This window comes from Sebastes umbrosus, chromosome 18, assembly GCF_015220745.1.
Source record: "Sebastes umbrosus isolate fSebUmb1 chromosome 18, fSebUmb1.pri, whole genome shotgun sequence".
In the NCBI taxonomy this organism is placed as follows: domain Eukaryota; kingdom Metazoa; phylum Chordata; class Actinopteri; order Perciformes; family Sebastidae; genus Sebastes; species Sebastes umbrosus.
In genome coordinates, this window is record NC_051286.1 from 1002883 (window position 1) to 1027495 (window position 24613).

At 41.1% G+C, this 24613-nt stretch overlaps 2 protein-coding genes, 1 long non-coding RNA gene and 4 other non-coding genes across 11 annotated transcripts; 5 read left to right on the forward strand and 2 right to left on the reverse strand.

Annotated features, from left to right (window-relative positions):
- Positions 1-837: 837 nt before the first annotated feature.
- Positions 838-16670, reverse strand: LOC119476893. Its single transcript, XR_005204124.1, has 3 exons — positions 16660-16670; positions 8165-8168; positions 838-1047 (listed from the first exon to the last, which is right to left on the reverse strand). It is a non-coding gene; the product is annotated as an uncharacterized LOC119476893 (long non-coding RNA).
- Positions 10321-15330, reverse strand: rnaseh1 (ribonuclease H1). 5 transcript variants are annotated; one of them, XM_037750507.1, is made up of 10 exons: positions 15192-15322; positions 14837-14911; positions 14594-14767; positions 13686-13810; positions 13240-13434; positions 12905-13004; positions 12765-12819; positions 12567-12651; positions 12347-12471; positions 10321-10631 (listed from the first exon to the last, which is right to left on the reverse strand). In XM_037750507.1, exons 3-10 carry the CDS (start codon positions 14656-14658, stop codon positions 10518-10520), a joined length of 864 nt encoding a protein of 287 aa, XP_037606435.1. In that variant the 5' UTR covers positions 14659-14767; positions 14837-14911; positions 15192-15322; the 3' UTR covers positions 10321-10517. The 5 variants fall into 5 exon arrangements, with proteins under 5 accessions (XP_037606435.1, XP_037606433.1, XP_037606434.1 ...); XM_037750505.1 differs by having other exon boundaries at positions 14594-14906; positions 15192-15330; XM_037750506.1 differs by having other exon boundaries at positions 14594-14911.
- A 269-nt stretch (positions 16671-16939) lies between the features above and the next one.
- Positions 16940-23525, forward strand: rps7 (ribosomal protein S7). The gene is made up of 7 exons (XM_037750511.1): positions 16940-17010; positions 17516-17601; positions 18117-18188; positions 19013-19156; positions 20310-20374; positions 22112-22262; positions 23414-23525. Exons 2-7 carry the CDS (start codon positions 17527-17529, stop codon positions 23489-23491), a joined length of 585 nt encoding a protein of 194 aa, XP_037606439.1. The 5' UTR covers positions 16940-17010; positions 17516-17526; the 3' UTR covers positions 23492-23525.
- On the forward strand, positions 18341-18561 carry LOC119477617. The gene has a single exon (XR_005204273.1). It is a non-coding gene; the product is annotated as a small nucleolar RNA SNORA73 family (small nucleolar RNA).
- LOC119477619 lies at positions 19710-19930 on the forward strand. The gene has a single exon (XR_005204275.1). It is a non-coding gene; the product is annotated as a small nucleolar RNA SNORA73 family (small nucleolar RNA).
- LOC119477618 lies at positions 21030-21250 on the forward strand. The gene has a single exon (XR_005204274.1). It is a non-coding gene; the product is annotated as a small nucleolar RNA SNORA73 family (small nucleolar RNA).
- Positions 22788-23008, forward strand: LOC119477620. Its single transcript, XR_005204276.1, has one exon. It is a non-coding gene; the product is annotated as a small nucleolar RNA SNORA73 family (small nucleolar RNA).
- Positions 23526-24613: the final 1088 nt, after the last annotated feature.

Sequence of the window (24613 nt, forward strand, 5' to 3'; positions counted from 1 at the left end):
GGAGCGTGGCGTCTCTCTGCAGGGTTTTGGCTTTGAAAAGGTTTTTTCTTCTTTTTTTTTAGGCTGATTTCTGCATAAAGAATGAGGAGAAGATTCGGAGCTGAATTAAGAAACACGAAGCCGGAGAGAGCAGCTGAGTCTGCAGGAGGCTGATTAACATTTAATACAGCTGAGAGACGGAGACGGCGCCGTCTGACTGAAGGAATCCAGATACGAGCTGCAATATCACAGCATTCACACGTCTGATTTCCTCACCAGGGCGGGTCTATTAGACCAAAATGTGGTCCGGGGACCCCCAGGGGTCCGTGTCACTCTGTCAGGGGGTCCGCCAAATAATTTGCTATAAATTATAAAATTGTGCAGCATCATTAAAAAGTCCAGATCTACAGATGGAGACAAGCTGCACCAATAATACAAACATATTGTGTCCATTACTCCACGTTACTCGTTAGCTCTGGGCCAATAGAAACTCTGATATGACTCTGACTCACAGCAATGACTTCATTATTTATAAGCTGAAGCACTCACTGACAGTCAGCTTTAGACTGGTATATTTAAACATCTGGATTTATCAGGACTATTTCAGTCCTGCTGCTGTTCATTATCTGAAAGCTTTTACTTTAAATGTAGGTTATAAATGCTGTTAAATTGAGTCCAAATGCAGTTTGAATAAAATCAACCTCCGTTTAAATGGTAAATAAATGGTATTAACATTCAGTAACATTGCAAATGTCCCCGCTGTGGGACTAATAAAGGATTATCTTTAGCTGTCTTTATTTTATATCCATAACGGTTTGTTTAATAGTTTCTACAGAGTTTCAGAGGCAGCGAGTCGCGTCGGACGCCCCCTGATTTGCATAAAGTAGCCTAGACCTCAACTTTATGCAAATGAGGAGCGGGCAACGTGACGCCCCGGCTCTCAAATCTGGCGACCACGCTACCAGAATGCATTGCAAGGCTGCTGACATAGACATTGAATGGGAAGCGTGGAAAGGACGGAGGCTGTGGACACGTACCTTCAGAGGTCAAAAGGTAGTCAGCGTTATGCTTCATCGGTGTTACCATTAAGAGGGGGTTCCTGTTTTACACGCTTTGGTGTGATATCATGTTGAACTGTGTCGTCTGATCGTCCAGCTGCTGAACTCTAGACGAGAGAAGCTGTTGGAGGTGTCTCTAACTGTGGATCATATCCTTGTGGGTAAATCCCTCTCTGCTGCTGATCAGCAGTGATTCATCTGCCTCTGGGTCTGCCCTGTGCTTCATACCACCCTGATCACCCCCCCCGATCTAACCAAATTCATTTACATGTTTTTTGGTTTGCTGAAACCAAAACCTCAAACCGCCGCTCGTCGATGTTATTGAGTTTCTGAACAAAGCTTCAACACAAAAACAAATCGAAACAAAAACAATTACTGAAGCGCGGCACTGCAGGAATCTATGGAAATCTGTTCTGATAAGTGATTTCTGAGATTCTACTCATCAATACGTACAGCTCGGTAGAACCGCTGCTGCGTACAGTAAGATGGGACCGGTGGGTGTTTCTGAAGAAGGACTTTATTTTTAGTTGACCAACAGAAATCCAGCATAATAAATAAAAAATCAATAGTGCTGCAAAAGTCTCCCAAAACAATCCCATGAAGCCTTTCTGGCACTAAAGACGGATTACTGCAGATAATTCTTTTATTCTCAGTCAATTACGACACACCCACGTAATAATAATTCCTCCTGTTAGCTGCGGACTGAATCACAGAGGAAGCTCCGGTTCCCCCGAAGCGAACGATGTGAAACACTTCGATACCGACTGAAGAAAACAGGCTAATTTATGTAGAAATATGCAGCTGCTCGTTGGCCTGTGGCTCATCTCAGAGGGCTTCACTTTGGCTCGCTGTAATCAAGTCATACAGCCGGAGCACACCATGTGTTGCCCGTCATTGTTTGGGTTTCGGCAAAGTAAGACTACATTTCCCATCAGCCCCTGTTTTCCCTCAATGATGAGGATTAAAACAGCAGATTTTACATCCAAATGTGGTCCAGAGTTCTGTCTTTACTTCATGTTTGCGATGGTTTATCGATGCTAAACGTCGACCTGTAACGCCTCCGACAGCGTGGATGAGAGGATGAAGATGTGTTGAGGATGAAGATGTGTTGTGGTGAGGCAGGAATCAGGATGTGTGTTTGGGATTCAGACCGTCGGCTTCGCTGGATCTCAGCCTGCTGCTGCTGCTGCAGACCTGAACAGCATTTTAACCGCCAGCAGGCAGCTCGCAGCTCCACGCTGCTCCACGCTGTCCCATTTCTACCACATACATCACAGCACTGAGAGCACAGCAGCTACATTCACTCAAGCACTGCTGCTCCTTCGATAGGCCTCATCTCAGAGGGAGATATCGTACTGTTTAATCAATACAGGTGCATTTATCTGACATGTATTGTTAGTTTCTTTGCAGATTAAGATTTTACGGTGCATTTTAGGATGCCGTATGAATGACCCTGTAATTTGTAAGTCATTTTGCGTGCAATCACAACGCTTTTCTTGCTTTTGGCGTGTCCTGTTTACGACATGTAGTCTGTACTGACTGCAAGGTAAACGCTCATGGTACGTGTCCACAGCGTTTTTTATCTCGAGGGGACGCGACGCTTCCCAGCATTGGACGCTTGGTGTGCTGTCCCTAGAAACAAGGCACTCGGCTCCTGATTGGACGAACGCTTTCCCGCCGTTGGCTGCTGCTCCCAGCTTTCAAACCGGAACCAGTCTGGAGGCTCGTTTGGAAACTTTCTTCTCTTATTTCACGTAAATAGTTCACTGAGATGTGTTTCTGACAACATTTGAGGAGAGAAATAATCCATGTTGATGAATCTGTCTTTATTTTGGATCAACAACGTTTAGTTTAAAAGATCTTTAGGAGTTTGGAGAGGCGGCGAGTCGCGTCGGACGCCCGTGATTTACATAAAGTAGACAAGCCCTCAACTTTATGCAAATGAGGAGCGGGCGTCGTGACGCCTAGTCTCTCGAATCGCGACGCCACGCTACCAGAATGCATTGCGAGGCTGCTTACATACACAATGAATGGGGGGCGTGGAAAGCACGGAGCCTGTGGACACGTACCGTCAGAGCTAGTGACGTAGAATAAAAAGAGAGAACGACTGCTGATGGTTGGGAGGTGATGTTACGTTGTTTCTGTACATATTTTACTGAGTTGATGTACTAAATTTAAGCCAAATCATGATGTTTTTCCTAAACCTAAGTGAGGGGTTTTGTTGTCTAAACCTAACCATGACCGTTTCATGTTAATGACGTGGCGTATAAATGACACGCGAAATGCCAAAAGTTTGTTATCATCATGACACGTGGAAATGTCATGTCATATATACGCTTTATAGCAGCATTCACATCCCAGCTCGTCACATACTGATGCTTCGTCAGACCCGTCGGCGTCACTCTTTGCGGTCGCAGTAAACACGTGCTTAATGTTGTGAAGTAAACAAAAACACTTGCTTAGGTTCAGACAATAAAACTATTTTGTTAGGTTTATTAAAAGCAACATGGTCGGGCTTAAAACTACCATCACCATCACCTGTAGCTGGACAACCACGTCATGTGACTGATTTTTGGAGCATGTTTTATTGTTTCATTTCCAACTCTTCCTCTTATTTCCGTCTTTATGTTTCATTGTCTTTCCTCACAGATGTTCCTCGTCTCACTTCCTGCTGATTCTTGTCTCCATCATTCATCTTGCCTCCATTCCCTCGACCACCTTTCCCTTCTGTTCGTCTTCTCTCTTTTGTCTTTTTCCCTCTTTCTTCCTGAAGATCCTCCTCCTCTTCCCCCTCCTCCTCCTCCTCCTCCTCTTCCTCCTCCTCCTCCCTCGCCGTCTCTCTCTTTCCTCTCTCTTCCATCACGTCCATCCTCCCTTTCGTCTCCCGTTTCCTGCCTCCTGAAACATCAGCGCTCACAGCTTGCTGTCGAACCACCCGCAGATTCTACCCACAATTCACCTCTCCTCATAATGAGGACGGCGGGCGCTGGCGGTGCAGAGTTCAAACACTGAAAGCAGCAATTAAAAGAAGTTTATGAGTCAGTTTTGGTGAGGAGGTGAACGTGGTGACTGTGGTGTTTGATGCTGCCGTCAGCTGAGTGTTTTCCTCTGATGGAAAAATCTCTTTTTATGATAATTCAGTTTTTCATTCTGCTTCTGCTGGTCAGATCTCCGCTGGACTTTCTGTCTCTAACTCACTTCCTGAACTGTGATCACATCTAATGTACAGAACACTGTTGTAAACCATTTAGAGCTCGTATGTTTAAAAGGTTTGAACTTTCTAAACCGTCCACCTCTACAGAACCAGGAAGCATCCGCCGTGCTGTCCTGAGCTCCGCTGCCTCAGATAATGACTGTAACGTACACAGAGACAGACAGACAGAGCCTCTCTCCTCTGGAGCTCCATCTGTGTAATGACATCTCACGCTTGGTTAGGACTCTGCTGCATAATTAGAGCTGAGACAGCTGACGGATGGCTCTGCAGCACCTCCACCCCGCCGACCTTGGCCTCACCTCGGGTCGGGGCGGAGGTCTGCACGGGGCCCCAAAACCTACCCGACCGGAATAAGGAACTGTAGCCGACTAAAGACCAGAAACGAGACGCTCTGACTGAAACAAGCACCAAACTCTGACTACGTTTACATGCACACTATTACTCCTCTATTTGATACGGGTCGTGTAAACAGCATATTAGGCCTTATTCTGATGAAGACATGTGGGATATGCCGATATTATTCAGGTTTCAGGAGCTTTCCTTCGACGTGTTTACAGCACATTCATCTCAACTGGGCTTTTTACTGCAGTTTTCACACAGCGATACCAACGTGACAATTATTTAGCAGATCTATAGCAGAATTTAGCAGAAATACTGATCTGGCGTCAACTAAAGTTACCGCTTGGAGTCCACGCCCACGGGTTAGTAATACGCACACCTATAACGTCAAACAGGTACACCGCAGGCCCACAGAGTTGCATATAACATTTATAGATATATGCATTAACATGCTTAATCTGAAGGTTTTTAAGGGAATAAACAGGTTTTCATATTGTCACCAATTTTGGGAATTAATTAATTTACGGCCAGCTGTGTGTCGTATCTACTGTCACTTCACTGTAAAGAGTCAGTTCACTTTCCCGCCATCATTACAGGATGAGGCTGGTTCTAAACAAATCCCATGAAAAGACCAAAACCAACAACATGTTAGTCCGTCTCTCAATACAATGACATTTGGCTCCTGACAGTGATCCTGATATATTTGACTTCAGGACGTCTCTGACTACAGACATGCTGAAAATCAAACATTCTTACTGGATTCATTTAGAGATTTTACAAAGTAAAAGTCTCTAGAAGTGTCTGATTCATCGTTTCCCTTCACGGTCTCGAGGTAAACAAGTAAACAAAAATCACAATAAATCGTGATATCGGATCATAATACTTAAAAATCGGAATACTTGTCGCATTAAATGTCAGTCCATCTCTCAGTACATTCTGACTTCCTGTCTGTGGCTCTCAGCTCCCATTGGTTCCTACTGAAGACGTAAATCTTTAATAACACAAATGTATACTTTAATTTTTTTTAAATCAGCTTTTCACTCTAGTTTTTATCAAACAAACAGGAAATAGAGTATTTGTTGGGAACTATTTTCAGCGGTGGATAAATCCACTTTTTATGGGATTTATTGACAAGAAGAAAAATGTCTTTAATATTATTATTATTATTTAAATGTTTCATTTTTAATTTATTATATTTTTATTTCATATAGTTTTTATTTATTTATGTATTTATTTATTTATTTGTTTGTTTATTTATTTATTTATTTATTTAGTGCAAGGTTGAAAGGTGTTAATCTCATTTTCAACACAAGTAAAAAAAAGTTTCAGTTCTATGTGCCAATATTTTTTAAATAGTCTGATATCAGTTTACTTACTCCTATTTAAAATGTTACATTTTTAATTTATTATTTTTTTATATTTATTATTTATTTATTTATTATTATAAAATGTTCTCCTCCCTTTTTTTAATAATTTGTTACTATCTATTATTATATTTACATATTATTTATTTGTTATTGTTTAGGTTGTTGTTTTCATTGATTTTTTTTTAAGGATCAATAAAAATGATGATTCAAAGCCAATAATTACTGATTGATTCACTAACTGGTTTAGGGAGTAAAAACGTCACCTCTCTGTTAGAAACACAGACTCCATCCTGGAAACTGGCTCCTCGTTTGTAGGCGAATATCATGAATAGTCAATAAGTTCAATGTATTTCCATAATGACTTTTACTTTCATGCCGGTATTTGATATGTTTCTTTATTTTTGTATTCCTAATCAGAGTAGGCGTCATCATTTCCAAATGCTGTAAATCTGATTTGTGAGAGAAACTTGAGATGGCTGCAGGGATGAGGGCCGAATCGATTCATACATGTAGCCTAGGTTTGTGTCCACAATGTTAAATCAGCAGGGAGACAAGATAACGAAGCCCCAGATGACAGGAACCTGCCAAACCGCTAATATCTGATCCGCTGATCGGTCAGCAGAATGAAAGAATTGATCTGTCTGAGGCTCGTGGTGCGTTCACTGTCCTGACTGACCAACAGCTTCATCCACTAAACACACAGACACTTTATCTTTATGTAGCAGGCACTGGCAGGCCGTCAGGGACACATGATGATGATGATGATGATGATGATGATGTCCATGTGCTCAATACTTCAGGTTTAAAGGCTCATTTCACCAAATTAAAAAGGAACTTTGTATGAGACATAAAACACATGAGGGAGTCCAACTCATCCAGCTCGTCTCATACTGACGCTTCGTCAGACCCCTCGGCGTCACTTTGTTCTATCGCAGTAAACACGTGTTTACACGCATTCTGAAACCTGTTTTATGATCTCTGATCTCAATTTACTTACTCTTATTTCAAATGTTTGAGTTTCAATTTATTCTATTTTTATTTATTTATTCATTTATTTATTTATTTATTTGCTGAAGCGATTCGGACTCAGTCTGGACCTGGACTGAAGCGACTCGGACTCAGTCTGGACCTGGACTGAAGCGACTCGGACTCAGTCTGGACCTGGACTGAAGCGACTCGGACTCAGTCTGGACCTGGACTGAAGCGACTCGGCTCAGTCTGGACCTGGACTGAAGCGACTCGGTCTCAGTCTGGACCTGGACTGAAGCGACTCGGCTCAGTCTGGACCTGGACTGAAGCGACTCGGCTCAGTCTGGACCTGGACTGAAGCGACTCGACTCGGCTCAGTCTGGACCTGGACTGAAGCGACTCGGACTCAGTCTGGACCTGGACTGAAGCGACTCGGACTCAGTCTGGACCTGGACTGAAGCGATTCGGACTCAGTCTGGACCTGGACTGAAGCGACTCGGACTCAGTCTGGACCTGGACTGAAGCGACTCGGACTCAGTCTGGACTTGTTGGGTCTGGACCTGGACTGAAGCGACTCAGACTCAGTCTGGACCTGGACTGAAGCGACTCGGACTCAGTCTGGACCTGGACTGAAGCGACTCGGCTCAGTCTGGACCTGGACTGAAGCGACTCGGCTCAGTCTGGACCTGGACTGAAGCGACTCGGCTCAGTCTGGACCTGGACTGAAGCGACTCGGACTCAGTCTGGACCTGGACTGAAGCGACTCGGTCTCAGTCTGGACCTGGACTGACGCGACTCGGACTCAGTCTGGACTTGGTGGGTCTGGACCTGGACTGAAGCGACTCAGACTCAGTCTGGACCTGGACTGAAGCGACTCGGTCTCAGTCTGGACCTGGACTGACGCGACTCGGACTCAGTCTGGACTTGGTGGGTCTGGACCTGGACTGAAGCGACTTGGACTCGGTCTGGACCTGGACTGAAGCGACTCGGACTCGGTCTGGACCTGGACTGAAGCGATTCGGACTCGGTCTGGACTTGGTGGGTCTGGACCTGGACTGAAGCGATTCGGACTCGGTCTGGACTTGTTTCCTGTGGAGCTGCTGACTGTGTGCATGAAGTTTTCTTTCTTCCCGTTAGCTCTGCGAGCACTTTAGCGAACATCCTCCGCTCGGTGTCAGACGGTTTGCGGTGTCAGAGAGTTCTTCAACCCCGGCAGAACATTCTGCTGCATCTCAGACGCTGCTGGTCTAAAAATTGACAAAAGCTGTAAGTGAAGATGCGAGCAGGATGTTTCTAATGTCTGGTTTGTTAAGTTTCTTTACAGTTTGCTCGGTCTTCTTCCCCTCCAGCGGGGCAGCGGTGGACCAATGCCAAAGCTCCGTCTGCCGAGGACAGATGTGTGTGTGTGTGTGCGTGCTGAGGAGGAGTGCTAACGAGGCTCAGCCAGCGAGGAGGTGAAGCTGCTGCGGGGCGACCTTTGACCTCCGAGTGGCGCTCTCTCTCTCTCAGACTGGGCTGCCTCTGGCGGGGTCGCGGCGCCCCACGCTCGCCGCGAGGCAGCGGTCGAGGTCAGAGCGAGCGAACCCCGAGCCTCCGTCCTGCCGTTTCCAACATCGACACCGACCAATCGACCGGCCGCAGGAGGACGGAGGAGGAGGAGGAGGAGGAGGAGGAGGGAGGGAGGAGGGGAGAGTCTGTAGTTTCTCTTTCTCTCTGTTTCCATCAGCGGAAACAAAGCTGATGATGTTTTACTAACAGTCGGTCTGCCGGAGGGACGGAGACGAGAAGCAAGAAGCTGGAAGAAGTACTCAGATACTTTACTGAAGTAAAAGTAGCAGTACAACAAAGTAAAAATGCTCCATTACAAAATACAGTCAAGTTTCAAAGCAAAAGTTACAATCGCAAAGATCTCCGTTAGTTCTCTTCGGCGCCTCCTGTGGCGATGAGCGGTAACTGCAGACATTTATTAAAATGAAAATCTTCTAGATTATCACTTTAAAGTATCAACAGTAAAATTACTCATGAAGAAAAACTGCTTGTTTGATGGTGTTGTATTATACGTATACTTTATCTATATACTGTTCACTTTTTAAAAAATATGATAAGACTTTAAGACTTAATTACAGACTAAAATTACTTGAAACACCAAATTTCATGACGACATTTCTGTACATAATTACGTCCTAAAAAACATAACTAAAAAACAACACTGATTTTTCACGATAGTGACTTAACAGACTTTTCTTGTCTTATCGGATGTTTTGTATGAAAATTCTTATACTGCAAACAAGTAAATATAGCTGCCAAATAAATGAAGTGGAGTAAAACATACAATATTTGCCTTTGAAGTAGTTGTAGTGAAGTAGTTTGGTTTAGAACCAAATCTGTGGAACAAACGGTATCAACCCCAAAAATTGCTGCAACAATTTATGAGACATAACAGAGCATGAGGATCACCATCATATTATTCTATCATAATATTCTAAATCCTTATACTTATTTAATGAATTCAATTTCTGATTTATGACTAGAACAACTTGACACACAGTGCTGAGCAGCATCTCAAATTAATCTTCAGGTTCCCAGCTTTCAGATGATGTTCACCACATCTATGTGACATCTACTGTTGACCTGCTATCTCCCCCTAAACACCCCCTGGACCCCCTAAAGAAGACTAAAACAGGTCTGGATTGGATCCCAGAGAGAATATCTTCTGTTTGATGTAAAATGGATCCTAATAGATGAAATTAAATGTTCACGTTTTGTTTTTCTCCGACGCCGTTTGAGATGATACGAGCTTTGATCTGTCAAATTCAATTCTGTATTTTCCAGAATAAATTGTTGTTTTTTCACTCTTTATTCCTCTCATGGAAACAAGAAGAAATGAATTAAATACCTGTTTAAGCTGCAATATCAATATAGTTTAATGGTTTGATATACCTTTCACTGCGATGAATTTTATTTAAATGTCATTTGAAAAGAATATTCCCAGCGGTGATGTGTATGAAACAATAAGCATCAAATGCATCAATCAGATTTCAAACAGATCATAAAATAAACCCTAAATCATCTTCATCTGGGCTCTAACAACGAGCTGGAGCTCCTCCTCCTGGACGCTTCACTGTGTTACAACTAGACCGGATCACTTCTGATCAACTATAATCAAACTAAAACCAACAGTAGTTTCCTTATTCTACCTCCTCTCTCTTCAGATTTAATTTCTCACTCAACCTTCCTGCTTGTCTCCTTACTCCTCTTCCTCGCCTCCTTCAAATTGCTGCTTTCCATTTTGACACCCTCTCTCTCTCCATCCTCCCTCCTCTCCTTCACTTTCTTCCTCCTCTAATCAACTCTTAGATTTCTCTGCTGCATCACAAAAAACACAAACAGGCGGTTGAAGCAGAAACTTTATTTAGAGCGAGAACACAGAATTCAAAATCAACATTTAAACAGAAAAACTCTCAGACTTCCCTCTCTGGGTTCCAGCTCACAAACTGAAAAATAAACCTCTGTATGAAACCAGAGAAGACGTGAACAGTCCTGCAGCAGATCTCTGTAACAGTTAAAGAGTCTTTGTCTTCCTTCATGCTACTACTGCTGCTGCTGCTGCTGCTGCTGCTGCTGCCGAGGCTTCGCGGCTCCTTCTCTCGACAGTCTGTCGGCCTCCTCGTTGCCTTTGTAGCCGGCGTGACCCGGGATGTGCAGCTGGAGGAAGATGAGGAAGGAGAGGAGACAATCAGTTTCCTGACCTGTAAACTCATCTGGTGTTATAGACTCCAGTTTATTTGTCATCTCCTCCGTCTCTTCTTCATCCTAGAGGCTGTTAGAGGTTGTTGCACTCACCGGTGCCTTTTGACCTCTCGGTCACAGCTACAGCTTCATGGTTGGACAGATTTTTGACTCGTAAAATAGCGCTGATGTCAACATTCAAGGTTGATTTTTCTAAAAGCACCGATATATCTGACTAAATAAAGAAGTGCCGTATTTGGGGGCGTACAAACTAAATATTCAGTGAAGAAGCAAGAAGTTAACGAGTGTTTCCTGACGAACGCCACACACCAAACGTGCAACTTCTCAATGAGGGATTGTGATTAACTGTAAACTCATATCAAATATTCATGGACTTTATCTCCTTTATCAATCCTTGTTAAGAACAAAGTCAAGTATTTGGAACAAATTCTGATGAAACGAAGGTTGAAAGGTTTAATATCGTGTTAACAATTTGATTCGGCTGCAAAATATTTACTCACATGTAGATTTCTAAGATCTCCTTTTAAAGAATTTAAAAACTAACTGGTGGTCTTTTTGAAATAGTGAAAACTGATTCATTATTTTAATTCTTAATTTAAGTTATTTGCTTTTATCAGTATTTGTGGCAGTCATGAAAAAAATGTCTGAAAAGCCTCGCCTGGCCAGCAGGGGCCTAGTTACAAAAATTCGGAGGTGCACGACAACTTGCTCCGGGCTTCATGCAAAAAAATACATGATGACACACCCCTCGCTCTATAAGGACACTACGGCGAGCATAAACCCAGATTTAGTTTGTCTCAGGTCGGCTCTGTGCGGCAAAAAAACACAGTCTTGATGCTCTGCTGGCAAAATGTGCGAGAAATATTCCTACTGAAAGGAACTACAACTCAAAACACACTCCAGCATCACATTGACTTTACTTGTGAACTGCTGATTTATAAACTCCAAGACTTTGTGACTCTCACTGACTGTGACGTGTCTCTAGCGCCTCTTGTGGTTGAAGTGTTGTGAGATTAGTGAGACTTTTCAAATAGCAGGAGATGCTAGACTGCAAAAACAAAACAGAACTTTACATTAAGGATGACAAGTAGAACAGAATAACCCGCCAATACGTCTAAAAGAAGTAAAACAACACATTACTCTTACTTATAGTGATCACATCTCAGGTATTGATCCAACACTGTTGTCTGTCTGTGGCTCTTAAATCTATTTATTGGTGTCACATTGATTTTAAAAATCTGTATGTTTGGTTGTCTTCAGGTTATTCTGAAAATATAAGAAACACGAGCAGAACACAAGTATGAATTTAATCTGCAGGCTCTCTGCTGAATGATTTGTTTTACCTGCCAGTATATAAAAATCTGTATTATTGTGAGTTTAGGCCGAGAAAATATATATTTATTCACTCAGTGAAGGCAGAGGAACACAGAAGTTCTGGAGCAGGTCGTGTTCATCGCTGCTCTACTTCTAACTCGTTGACTGTAAGAAAGTGAAAGTAAGTAATGTGGTGATTTTCTCATTTTTACTTTACAGTAACAACCGAACTCTCGACTCTTCGGTGAGTCTGGAATGAATAAATGAATTGAATGTAAGAAAGTAAGCGACCGACTGACGGGGTTCAGGGTGAAGAGACTCGTCTTCACGGTGACGTGACGCAGGCTGATATTTACCCAGACGACCTCCAGTTCTGCATTCAGTCGGTCCAGCTTCACAAAGTCGTCTTTGTTGGTGATCTGACCTCCAGATTTCAGCCGCCAGCCGTTCAGCTTCCAGTTCTTCACCCAGGTGGTCACACCTGCAGCACAGACACACGCCGCAGACTTCAACTCTTCAAGGTCTACTGTGGACAAACTGACTTTGATGAGAGTTAAACGCTCTTTGACGTCTCACCGTTGATCGTGAACTTGCTGTCGGTGTAGAGGACCAGCTTCTTTATGTTGTTCTCTTTGGCTTGTTCCAGCGCTTTGCAGGCAGCCTGGTTCACACACACACACACACAAACACACACACACAAACAGTCAACCTGGTTACAACTATTAACACGCCATTGCATCCGTGTTGGTGCAGGACAACTAAATGATTCTGTACCTGTACTTCTGCACGCTGGTTGGTTTGTCTTCCCTCCAGCGGCTCTGCAGCATTTCTGCAGGAAAGCAGTGATAAATGTGATAAATGAATGGATTTAAATTGAGCTAAAGTTCAGTTAAAAGTTGTGTGTGTTTTCTCACAGCGGGTGGTTGTGGCCCCAGTACACCCCGATGCCGGCTCGGGCGCCCTTCTGTCCGTTGCACGAGCAGCAACCGTCGGTGTAAACGACCACAGCATCACCTGGGCAGAGGGAGTGACTCTGAAGTGAGTTCAAGTTTTATTCCATCTCCCTGTTTCCTGCATTTGAACTTCTTGCACAGTAATGTGTCAACTAGCAGCTAAAAGAATCTGTTTACAGATTATGTGCCCACGATTATAATCAGAAAAATGCTTTTATTTCAATTCAAGGTGGACAAAAAACTGAGTAATAGCTCCATAAATTTATCTAATTTCCACATTCGTTCAAGCATCTTACCCATGTATGTGAATCCGTCTGTGCTTTCTGAAGACGAGCTTTCTGAAGACGAGCTCTCTGACGGTTTGACTCGTTTGGGCTGGGACTCCGCGTCCTCCTCTGAGTGACATCTCTTCTTCCCGAGGGGGATGTACTCCAGAGGCTCCGGGCCTCTTTTAGGAAGCAGAGCATCGGCCGACTCCACACACGGAGCCACTGAAAGACAACAACATAAACTGTTTTTGCAAACTTAAAGAAATGGTTTTGCAAAGTGCCATTTGGATCTGGATCAGGGCTAGGAGGAATTGAGTCTTCCCTTAAAACTTGCTGCTGGGATCAAAACTACAAACTCTTTTTTAATGCTGTGGCATTCTCAGATTGGACGGATCATTTACAGCCACTAGAATTAGTTGTTTTTTGGGGTTTTGTGCAGAATAAAAGCTTCATATTTGTCCGAACCAGTTTACCTTTCTTCACCTCTGGAACTGGCGTGGGTTCGACTCCTCTGAAGAACGCCCAGGCATCTTTCTCTGACGCAAACTTCTTGAAAGAGGCAGCGGGAAATTTGTCCACCTGGCTCTTACATTCATCCCTAAATCACAGTAAAACTAAAATGATCAACAATTCCAGAAGTCTGAACAGGAATCCTGCAAATTTCTTGTATTAAAATTTCATAAATCTTCCTAAACTTTACATATTCTATACTTAGTAGTTTCTCTGTGAAATGCACACTGAGCTGAACATTATTGTTAGTACAGATGTTGTGATGTGATCACAGTGTGATCAGTTCCACTAATGCTCATGTTAATATCTTCCAATGAAAGCACAAACATCCTATCAAATTTGGTGGACCAAACCTCAGCTATAAATTTGTCAATTTTACATTTCCTTGTTTTTCAGCAAAACACATCTTAACACCCTTTAAAAATCATCAGGGTCTTTTGATACATTTGTGATGATGGCTCTTTTATGAAATATCTTATCTTTCTGTTTTATGTGTTTTGTATGTTTATGCTTATGTAAAGCACTTTGATTTGCCTTTGTGTGAATAAACTACACTTGCCTTTCGATGTGCTTAAGGAGGCTCAGCAACGCCCACCACTGGGTGTGTGTTTTGATGTAGACAAAGTGGTTAATAATGTATTACTTCTAAGCCGAATTGAAGAGTGGACTGGTGTCATTATAAAAACATACTAAAATGATCTTTTAGCTGTTGTGTTGTTTAGCTGAATATCAAGGAGAGATTAAAACACCAGATATCTGAATGGAATCTGGCGTGCATCTCCTCTCACTAGATGAAATGCACTTTAAGAGGTCAGTGAGTTTGGATTTCTTACATGCAGATGTTCTGACAGTAAGATGTAAACAGTCTCACCATGAACTGTAGACTCCTGGTTTGAATCCTGTCTTTACTGCGTAGTAGAACTTGCCCTTCGCCATGTCGGTGCTGCTGCAGAAGCTCCTGCAGAGGATGGTGGTCCTACTGTCTGTCCTGCAGAGGATGGTTCTGCAGAGGCTCCTGTAGTCTGTCCTGCAGACTGTCCTACTGTCTGTCCTGCAGAGGATGGTTCTGCAGAGGCTCCTGCAGAGGTCTGTCCTGCAGAGGATGGTTCTGCAGAGGCTCCTGCAGAGGTCTGTCCTGCAGAGGATGGTTCTGCAGAGGCTCCTGCAGAGGTCTGTCCTCCTGACTGCTCTGAAAACACCAGTCAGTCTAAACATCACAGACCGGAAGTGTCTAACATAATGATGTTAACTCAAAACATAATAACACATCACTAAATCTGACTGGTCAGAGTGTGTTTTGCTATAAAACCTCTAAACTGTGGGACAGATTCAGCAGCCAGGTGACGTCAGACAGCCAGAACAGAGGAAGCTACAGCTAGAACTAGTGACCTTATTATCTAGTTTCCTGGCTCTGAATCACACTAAAAACACACACAAAGTATTCCTAACAAATACAACCACACTATAACCTGCTGTAGTCTTCTAAATCCGGAGTTAAGCGTTTGATTAAAGCTCTAAAAGAGCAGCAACAAAGAGCTGGAAATATAAAGTAATGTTGACAGGTTCTCTCACGCAACTCTCGCGATGTTCTTATCCCTCCAAGCGTGGACTGCGACAGCTCTCGCGATACTAAAATGGGGCGCGCTGATTGGATTAATTCTTCTTCTTCTTTGGTGTTTATTGGCGGTTGGCAAACCAGCTTATAGGTGCATTACCGCCACCTACAGGACTACTGGAGTGTGGAGCAGGAGATAGGCAGGAAAAATAATAATAATAATAATAATAAAATAAATAAATAAATAAAAAAAAAAAAACAATAAAATAAAATTAATAATTATTAATAATAATTAAATTCTCTCCATTATTCCTGTTGCCCTTAAGTAATTAATTAGAAGATTGTGTACTTTCTTAGATGTGTTTCCTAGCAGATTCCCCATTGTAATATTTCCATCATCTATATTCTTTTTTAATTATTATTTCAAAATGACAGTATACGTAGTAACAGCAGAAAACATTAGAAATATTTACATACAAAAGAAGCATAAACATAGACAAAGAGCTGTGACAAACATAAAAGGACAACAGAAATGAAACAAAACCAACATAAAATTAAAAAAAACACAATAAAAAAAAAATAACAAATCATAATAATAATAAAAAGACCACGCAAGAGTATGAAAATAATTTCACTTAAAAACTTCAAAGATATTGCATACATTCATTGTTTTCATTGCTTTTTTATTTTGTGAGGAAGAAATTGTTGACAGATATAATTCCATTTCTTTCATAAATACAAAGTTAGGCTTTTTTTGGGTAAATTTACACTTGTGAATGTGGAACTTCGCGAGAATTAAAATTACATTAATAAGAAAGAATGCATTACTGTCTTTGTCACTGTAACCATAGCAACCAAATATAATATTTCTATAGTACAGTGCAAAATCTGAGAAAATGTTAACAAGTATAAAATTATTGACATCTTTCCACAATTCAAATGTAAATTTACATGACCAGAATAAATGAGAGCAAGTTTCAGGATATGATTCGCAGAAGGAACAATTTACATCTACAGTATATGTCACTCTTTAACTTCTGTAAGAAATGTTTCACTGGATAGAATCTGTAGATCAACTTAAATAACACCTCTTTCATCTGATTTGTAAGAAGGAACTTTTGCGGTAAGGACCAAACTTTCTTTCAGTCAATATCACTAACAAGATTAATATATATATATATATCACTAACAAGATTAATATATATATATATATCACTAACAAGATTAATATATATATATATATATAATAAGTCAATATCACTTACAATATTTATATATATATATAATAATAAGTCAATATCACTAACAAGATTAATATATATATATATATCACTAACAAGATTAATATATATATATATATATAATAAGTCAATATCACTTACAATATTTATATATATATATAATAATAAGTCAATATCACTAACAAGATTAATATATATATATATCACTAACAAGATTACTCCAATAAAATGTTGCTGCCAGAGTAGAAACCATGCTTTCCTGTTGGATGAATACAACTCTCGCGATATTCTCATCCCTCCAAGCGTGGACTCCAACAACTCTCGCGATATTAAAATGGGGCGCGCTGATTGGATCAATACAACTCTCGCGATGTTCTTATCCCTCCAATCCTGGATTCAGACAACTCTCGCGGTACTAAAACGGGGCGCGCTGATTGGATGAATACAACTCTCGCGATGTTCCGGCCTCTTCCTTGGCCGTCGTTGACAGAGGTTAGTCGTGCTACTTTTCACAGGACTGACTTTTCTACCTTAAAATGTGCTTTAATGTCGTCTAATCTTCGTGTGAACGCACCGTAAAGCTTGTTAAGGCTCTGATACGTTAGATTATGTGGTTTGTGGTGGTGGATGGCTGTTTAATATGACTAAATGAAGCGTAGTAGAGAAGCTCCGCTGAATGGTGTTGTAGTATGTAGAGTGACGTCATCAGCAGGCCGAGCATGTGTTTAAAGGCAGTTAATGAGCATTTAAAGGTATATAAGGCTGTGTATATGTGTAGTTTCATGTGGAATATAACTAGCTACTTGTCTTTGCCATTTAAAGCTCCTCGGCTCAGTTATCACTGAGGTAAATGACTGTTATGTTAACTAGCTAACTGTTAGCTAACATAACGTAGCCTGGATCCATGCTGGTTTGAAGGAGCTCCTCCAGGATTCAGGTCTGTCAGGATAGAGATGAATACCAGGTTATAACTCCACATGTGTATTTCTGTTCGCAGAGACAAAGGCCATGTTCAGTACCAGCGCCAAAATAGTGAAGCCGAATGGCGAAAAGCCGGACGAGTTTGAGTCTGGGATCTCCCAGGTAAGAACACCAGCTTTCACTTCAGTTCAACATGTCCTAATCATGAGTTTACTGTGCTCTAAGTTTATGTCAAGCTGCATGTAGTGTGGAGCTATTAATGCTGAAAGAATCATTGTTCATGGTACATCCAGATATTTTGTGATACAAAGCTGTATAAGTCTGACTCACATTGACTTTTACTTGCAGGGAAAAGAGTTTTAATGTCACCCAGAGATACTAAACCCCACAGAACTAGTATTTCTGCTTCTACATCTAGTATACAAGTGTCAGTAGATGGGGTTCGAAGTTGATTGCTGGGGGGAAACTGTAATGTCTGTACATGAATGTGACTTCTAGATGGAAACATAAGCAACAATACAAATAAAATCCACTGACTGTCAGTGTTTAAGTAGAATTAACTAAATAGAAACTACTTCATGCAAAATCTGTTCAAGCTATTACAGTGTATGTAAATGTGTCAGGGAGTGGTGCATAAATAAAGTTATTTCATGCTGGTTTGACTTGTCTTCCTGCAGGCTCTGCTCGAGCTGGAGATGAACTCCGACCTGAAGGCTCAGCTGAGAGAGCTGAACATCACTGCAGCAAAGGTAGGAGGACATTTCCACTCATCCCCATCTCCTCCTTCTACATTATAATAACTGTTAAAGTTCTTAAAGAGCTGTTAATCTCAACCACTGTAGTGCTGTTTTTGCTGCTAGTCGCACTCTATCAGAAACCTCATTAAATGAAATGTTGTTATCCGACGTGGTCATCCAGCGAGGTTGCTCTCCTGGCTCTGTCCTGGTGGCGTTATGGGAGCGTAGCTTTCCAGCTGAGACGTACATTCCCGTTCCACAACGTCGGAGACAAAGCTCTGTCCCCGGCTTCTGGTCGGTGAGGACGGGCGTCCTGCATATTCCTACATCTTCCCAGAGTCCCTTGGGGCCGTTACTGGGGGGCTAAACCATGCAGTGCACAAAATTCATACATGTATACATTTTTGCACAAATTTTATACGAGATGTTTTTATATTTTTACAAGCATAACATTTTATTAGACACAGGGTCTGAAATGAATTTTTATTAATTAATTTAAGAGTTCAAATTACAACGTAGCTTCCAGGAGCCCTGTATTTCGGGGGTGGGAGGGTACTGTACACAATACTGTACTGTACTTGGCTATTGTCATCTCTGGTGGTTATTTGCATAAAAACACATATTTCAAATGATTATATTTATTTGAATATTTGCCAAACCATGCAGTGCACATTATTTGATATCAACTTGTTTACTAGCTAACTTTACATTTAGGACTTTTCAATGATAACTTAAGCGGACAAATATTACCTGGTATTTGCTTTGTGTTTCTAATAATAAATATGGATGTTATTCAGCGTTTTATCCGGTCATCATTAGTGTGTTTTTGTCTCTAGGAAATCGAGGTTGGTGGCAGCAGGAAAGCCATCATCATCTTCGTTCCCGTTCCTCAGCTGAAGTCCTTCCAGAAGATTCAGGTTCGTCTGGTGAGGGAGCTGGAGAAAAAGTTCAGCGGAAAGCACGTGGTCTTCATTGCACAGGTGAGGATGATGATGATGAAGATGAAGTGTGTCTCAGCTTTACACCCATTGATGGATGCTTCAGGGTTGTGGTGGAGGTCTAAAATAGTCAACCTGTGTTTTATGGACTAACTGGAGGCTGGTGACCTTCCCTGAGGATCTGCTGAAGGGATGCAGAGACCGTTGCTCCTTTTATAACTGGAGTGAGGGCTGTGTCCATACTGGAGCTCTTCAGTCTTTACTACAGCTTCACTACTTATCTAGCACCAGCTTATTTTAGAAAATTGGAACCATCTCTTGAAGCTGATCAATCTGTGAAATTTGACTTAGTTTTCATGCATAACAATTGTTTGGAAGTATCTCAAATGCATCATCACCAAAACTGAGTCTAGAATTTAGTGATTTGTGGATTTTCACCACATGCAGCAGTTCATTTAGTTTTATTTGACTTTGAATAACAACTTGCAGGATGAAGTTATCTGGTACAAATAAAACCCGACCTCTGCCACAACCTGCAACGAAGGATGAGTGTGGATGATGTGAAATGAGTCTTTAGTGTCTTTAAAGTTGTAATCCGACGTGGTCATCCAGCGAGGTTGCTCTCCTGGCTCTGTCCTGGTGGCGTTATGGGAGCGTAGCTTTCCAGCTGAGACGTACATTCCCGTTCCACAACGTCGGAGACAAAGCTCTGTCCCCGGCTTCTGGTCGGTGAGGACGGGCGTCCTGCATATTCCTACATCTTCCCAGAGTCCCTTGGGGCCGTTACTGGGGGGCTAAACCATGCAGTGCACATTACTTGTCAGGGTTTGACTGATATGGGCGTTTAAAGTCAGATATTGATGATTTATTGTTCATAATGGTCTGAAATTTGACCATTTATTTAATAGAAAATCATCACTCTTGTGTCTCATGAATGTTATTCATGTTTATGATGAAAGTCTGAAGCTGCTGACAACATTTTCTATTAAAATTGTTTAATGCAGAAAGAATCAGCTTTTCGACACTGTAGCTGTCGAGTAAATATTATATCCAGTATTGACCCAGAATATCAGCCTGACCCTGATTTAATTTAGTTAATGAACTATTTTTGTTCTTGAATGATTTGATTTGAAACCTGTTTGAATGTGTGTGAATCCTGATCGGAGGTTAATGAGACGATGATGTTGATTTTCAGAGGAGAATTCTGCCCAAACCCACCAGAAAAAGTCGCACAAAGAATAAGCAGAAGCGTCCCAGGAGGTGAGTAGACACTGAGATTTATTGTTATTAGAGACGGGAATAATCATGAGTCTGTATGAGATGTTGGTCAGGATAATATTGTTAATTTGGATTTTATATTCCCTTTTCTGGTCCTACTGTTATATTATACTTTAGTGATACACATTTCAGGAACCGCTCCTGACTGCTCTGAACACTATGGTTACGTGATATGATGATATCCACCTCTAGTTGTCATTAGACCGTTGTAGCTGATCAATGTGCAAAACTGAAACTGCTTTATGAGAAATGAGTTAATTACAAAAATTACTTTAACCTGATGATTTAAGACATTTTTATGACAAAATATGAGCTGGTTCCATCTTATTATTATTATCTTCTCAAATGTCGTCTGTGATGTAAACTGAACATCGTTGGGTGTTGGACTGATGAGCTAAAACAAGTCATTTAATTAAAGCCTTTGGAGGCAGATTTGTGATTTTTGTCGATTGACTAATCAACTTTCTGCTCTGAATATAATCACTTAATTGACGGGTAAATCTAATTCAACCAGAACAGTTTGAACATTTTGAAATTGCTGTGCTTTCTTGTTGCTACTGCTGAAACTGATAGTTAATCAATAGACACCATTAATCAGATAATGGTGATTTATCATGTAAAGTATGAACCCTGTTATCCGACGTGGTCATCCAGCGAGGTTGCTCTCCTGGCTCTGTCCTGGTGGCGTTATGGGAGCGTAGCTTTCCAGCTGAGACGTACATTCCCGTTCCACAACGTCGGAGACAAAGCTCTGTCCCCGGCTTCTGGTCGGTGAGGACGGGCGTCCTGCATATTCCTACATCTTCCCAGAGTCCCTTGGGGCTGTTACTGGGGGGCTAAACCATGCAGTGCACAAACTCTGTTTTATTCAAGATTTATCATGACTTGTAAACCAGAATATGAATGTTTTTATATTTATACCAGCATAATGAAATGGAAACATGTTATCAATAACATTTTATTAGACTCATTTGATTTTTGAAGATTTTTTATGCCAAATTACAAACATCTCTTAATGCAGTTTTAGGGCTGCCACAAACTATTATATATTGATTAATCTGCCAATAATCAAATTAATTGTTGTGAAAATGCAGATAATTGGGCATCAAAATATCCCGACGCCTGAGGTCGTCCTGACATCTACAAGTGTCTTGTTTTGTTCTACCATCATTCCAAAACTCAAAAGATATTTAATTTACAGTGATTATAGGGCTGCAACTAATGATTATTTTCATGGTAAATTAATCTTTATATTAATTGATTAGTTGTTTGGTCTAAAAAAAATGTCAGAAAATGGTAAAGTGTGGATCAGTGTTTCCCAAAGCCCAAGATGACGTCCGCAAATGTCACAATGATATTCAGTTTACCGTTACAGACGAGGAAAGAAACCAGAAAATATTCACATTTAAGAAGCTGCAATCAGAATTTAGACTTTTTATTAAAGTTACTCAAACCAATTCATCAATTATCAAAATAGTTGGTGATTAATTTAATAGTTGACAACTAATCGATTAATCGTTGCAGCTCTTGTTTTGTTCTACCAACAGTCCAAAACTCAAAGATATTTAATTTACAATGATATAGAACAGAAGAGCAGCTAAAAGTGAATGTTTGACTTGATAAGTGACTCCATTAATCAGAATATTATTGATTATTTGACTTGATTTTTTTGTGGGGTTTGGTGTTAATGTGATTTCCTTTCCTTGATTCGTCCGTCAGCCGTACTCTGACCGCGGTCCACGACGCCATCCTGGAGGACCTTGTGTTCCCCAGCGAGATCGTTGGAAAGAGGATCAGAGTGAAACAGGACTGCAGTCGGCTCATCAAGGTCCATCTGGACAAGGCTCAGCAGAACAACGTGGAACACAAAGTAAGATGATTAGAAACGGGTGGAGTAGATGTCTGGATGTTCACATCACATGATTAGACCTGCAACGATTATTTTCTCTATCAATTTATCTGCTTTTTATTGTCTTGATTTAATCATTTGTTCTATAAAACATCAGAAAATTGTGAAAAACACTAATTTTTGTCTAAACAACATACTAAAACCCCCAAATATTTAATTTACTATAAAATAAAACCAAGAAAAGCAGCTGATTTTCACATTTGACAATCTGGAATCATCACATACTTGTAATTTTTTGCTTGAAAAATAACAAATGATTAATTAAAAGTAGACAAAAAGCATAATTGTTGCAGCTCCAAACATGATCATTAAGGTTTGGTGGGGATGTCCAATAATAAAGTATCAATTAAACTTATTGATAGTATTGGAACCAGGAGTGATCAGATCTTGAACCACAATAGAGCTGGTTTTTGAAAGCTGTCACCGCCCAATCAGAAGCGAGTATTCCCCACACCTGTGCAGTCATTGGCTGGTACAGTTTGTTATCCGACGTGGTCATCCAGCGAGGTTGCTCTCCTGGCTCTGTCCTGGTGGCGTTATGGGAGCGTAGCTTTCCAGCTGAGACGTACATTCCCGTTCCACAACGTCGGAGACAAAGCTCTGTCCCCGGCTGCTGGTCGGTGAGGACGGGCGTCCTGCATATTCCTACATCTTCCCAGAGTCCCTTGGGGCCGTTACTGGGGGGCTAAACCATGCAGTGCACAAACTCTGAAATCTTCACCTCGCTGTCTGTGAATGTAAAACTGTTTAAATCTGAGAGCTGATACTAAAGAAGTGTAGATAACTGTTGTGTTTGTTTATGGTCTGAAGTTGTTTGACTGTCCAAACAAGAAATCTATTAATGAATAGTAATTTATGAGAGAATATTTGCTGCTTTGTTTTATTTTATAAATCTGGAATCACCAGTAGAATAATCTGTAATTCAAATCTTAAACTTCAGCCTTTATTTCTGGAGCATTTCCAAATAAAAAATAGTTATAATTCCTACCTCTTAAATCATGAAACTGAGAAAGTATTCAGTATGTTATTGTTCTGTTGGATCATTTTGACCCATTCAGACTATAAACTGTGAATATAACTGAAGTTGACGTGTTTCTGTCGGTGTCTTTCAGGTGGAGACTTTCTCTGGTGTCTACAAGAAACTCACAGGCAAAGACGTCGTGTTCGAATTCCCCGAATTCCAGTTGTAAATGCAGATGACAAAATAAATTTGTTTACTGTCTATTATTGTTGTTGGTTTGTCTTTTTACTTCTTGAAGAGAGAATCTTATGATGAAAGATGATTTTACTGCACAGACATAAACATTAACTGGTTGGTGTGGTCAAAGGTTTATTTTAGAGGATGCTAAATCAGTTAACCCGTTTTATTTAAAATATCTGGTCACATTTCAATAAGTTTTATTCCTCTGCAGGATCAGCCTCTGCTTTTCTTCTTGACCAAAGTTAGTTGTCTTTCCTCTGACGCCACCCTCAGGACAAATTTGAGACTTTTCCCACGACGAGACAAACCTCAATTTCATTTAACAGTAGTTCTCTGGTGTGTAATGACGCAGGTATTTAAATGTACCTTCAATCATTTAAACCACTGTTTCCGTTCTATTTGACTCATTCTGCTCAAGACGTTTATCAAAACAAGGAAGTCAAATGCTCTTAAAATTGCATTTCTTTATAATTAAAGTGACAAAACTGCAGTTCACAGAAGTGATGTAACAGTAACTCTCTGGAACTTGCAACAGGCTGAGAGGGTGAAGCTGTTTCTCAAGTCAGTAGGTCAACCACAAAGAGGAAACAGCACCATCACATACAGATCTGTTAGCAGAGAAGAAAAAGCGTCAAGAGAGCGTGGCGGCTGCGTGGCGTGTTTTTTATTTCGGCGTCCATGTTAACAGGTTAGAGTGGACACTGCCCGCATGAGACGCGTCTATTTTATAGAATAGAAGGCTCGCCTATTTTAGACGCAAGCCGCTCGCGTCTCAGCTGCGTCTCTCAGCAGCAACAGACAGGGAAGGTGATCTAGTGACAGTATATGAACATCATATCAGCTACATGATACAGTTTCCATGTCTAGACATCTGTAGAATATGTCAGACAGTGAAGGTGATCTAGTGACTGTATATGAACATCATATCAGCTACATGATACAGTTTCCATGTCTAGACGTCTGTAGAATATGTCACAGACAGTGAAGGTGATCTAGTGACAGTATATGAACATCATATCAGCTACATGATACAGTTTCCATGTCTAGACATCTGTAGAATATGTCACAGACAGTGAAGGTGATCTAGTGACTGTATATTAACTTCATACCA

Bases quoted from the DNA above. Each gene is read 5' to 3' on its own strand.
- rnaseh1 (XM_037750503.1), bottom strand. From the start codon at position 14,937: ATGTTTAGACTGACTGGTGTTTTCAGAGCAGTCAGGAGGACAGACCTC. The intron at 12,820-12,904 runs GTGAGAAAACAC...GCTTTCCTGCAG, and splicing joins TGGGGCCACAACCACCCGCT to AAATGCTGCAGAGCCGCTGG. The intron at 12,652-12,764 runs GTACAGAATCAT...TGTGTGAACCAG, and splicing joins ACCAGCGTGCAGAAGTACAG to GCTGCCTGCAAAGCGCTGGA.
- rps7 (XM_037750511.1), top strand. From the start codon at position 17,527: ATGTTCAGTACCAGCGCCAAAATAGTGAAGCCGAATGGCGAAAAGCCG. The intron at 17,602-18,116 runs GTAAGAACACCA...GTCTTCCTGCAG, and splicing joins TTGAGTCTGGGATCTCCCAG to GCTCTGCTCGAGCTGGAGAT. The intron at 19,157-20,309 runs GTGAGGATGATG...GTTGATTTTCAG, and splicing joins ACGTGGTCTTCATTGCACAG to AGGAGAATTCTGCCCAAACC.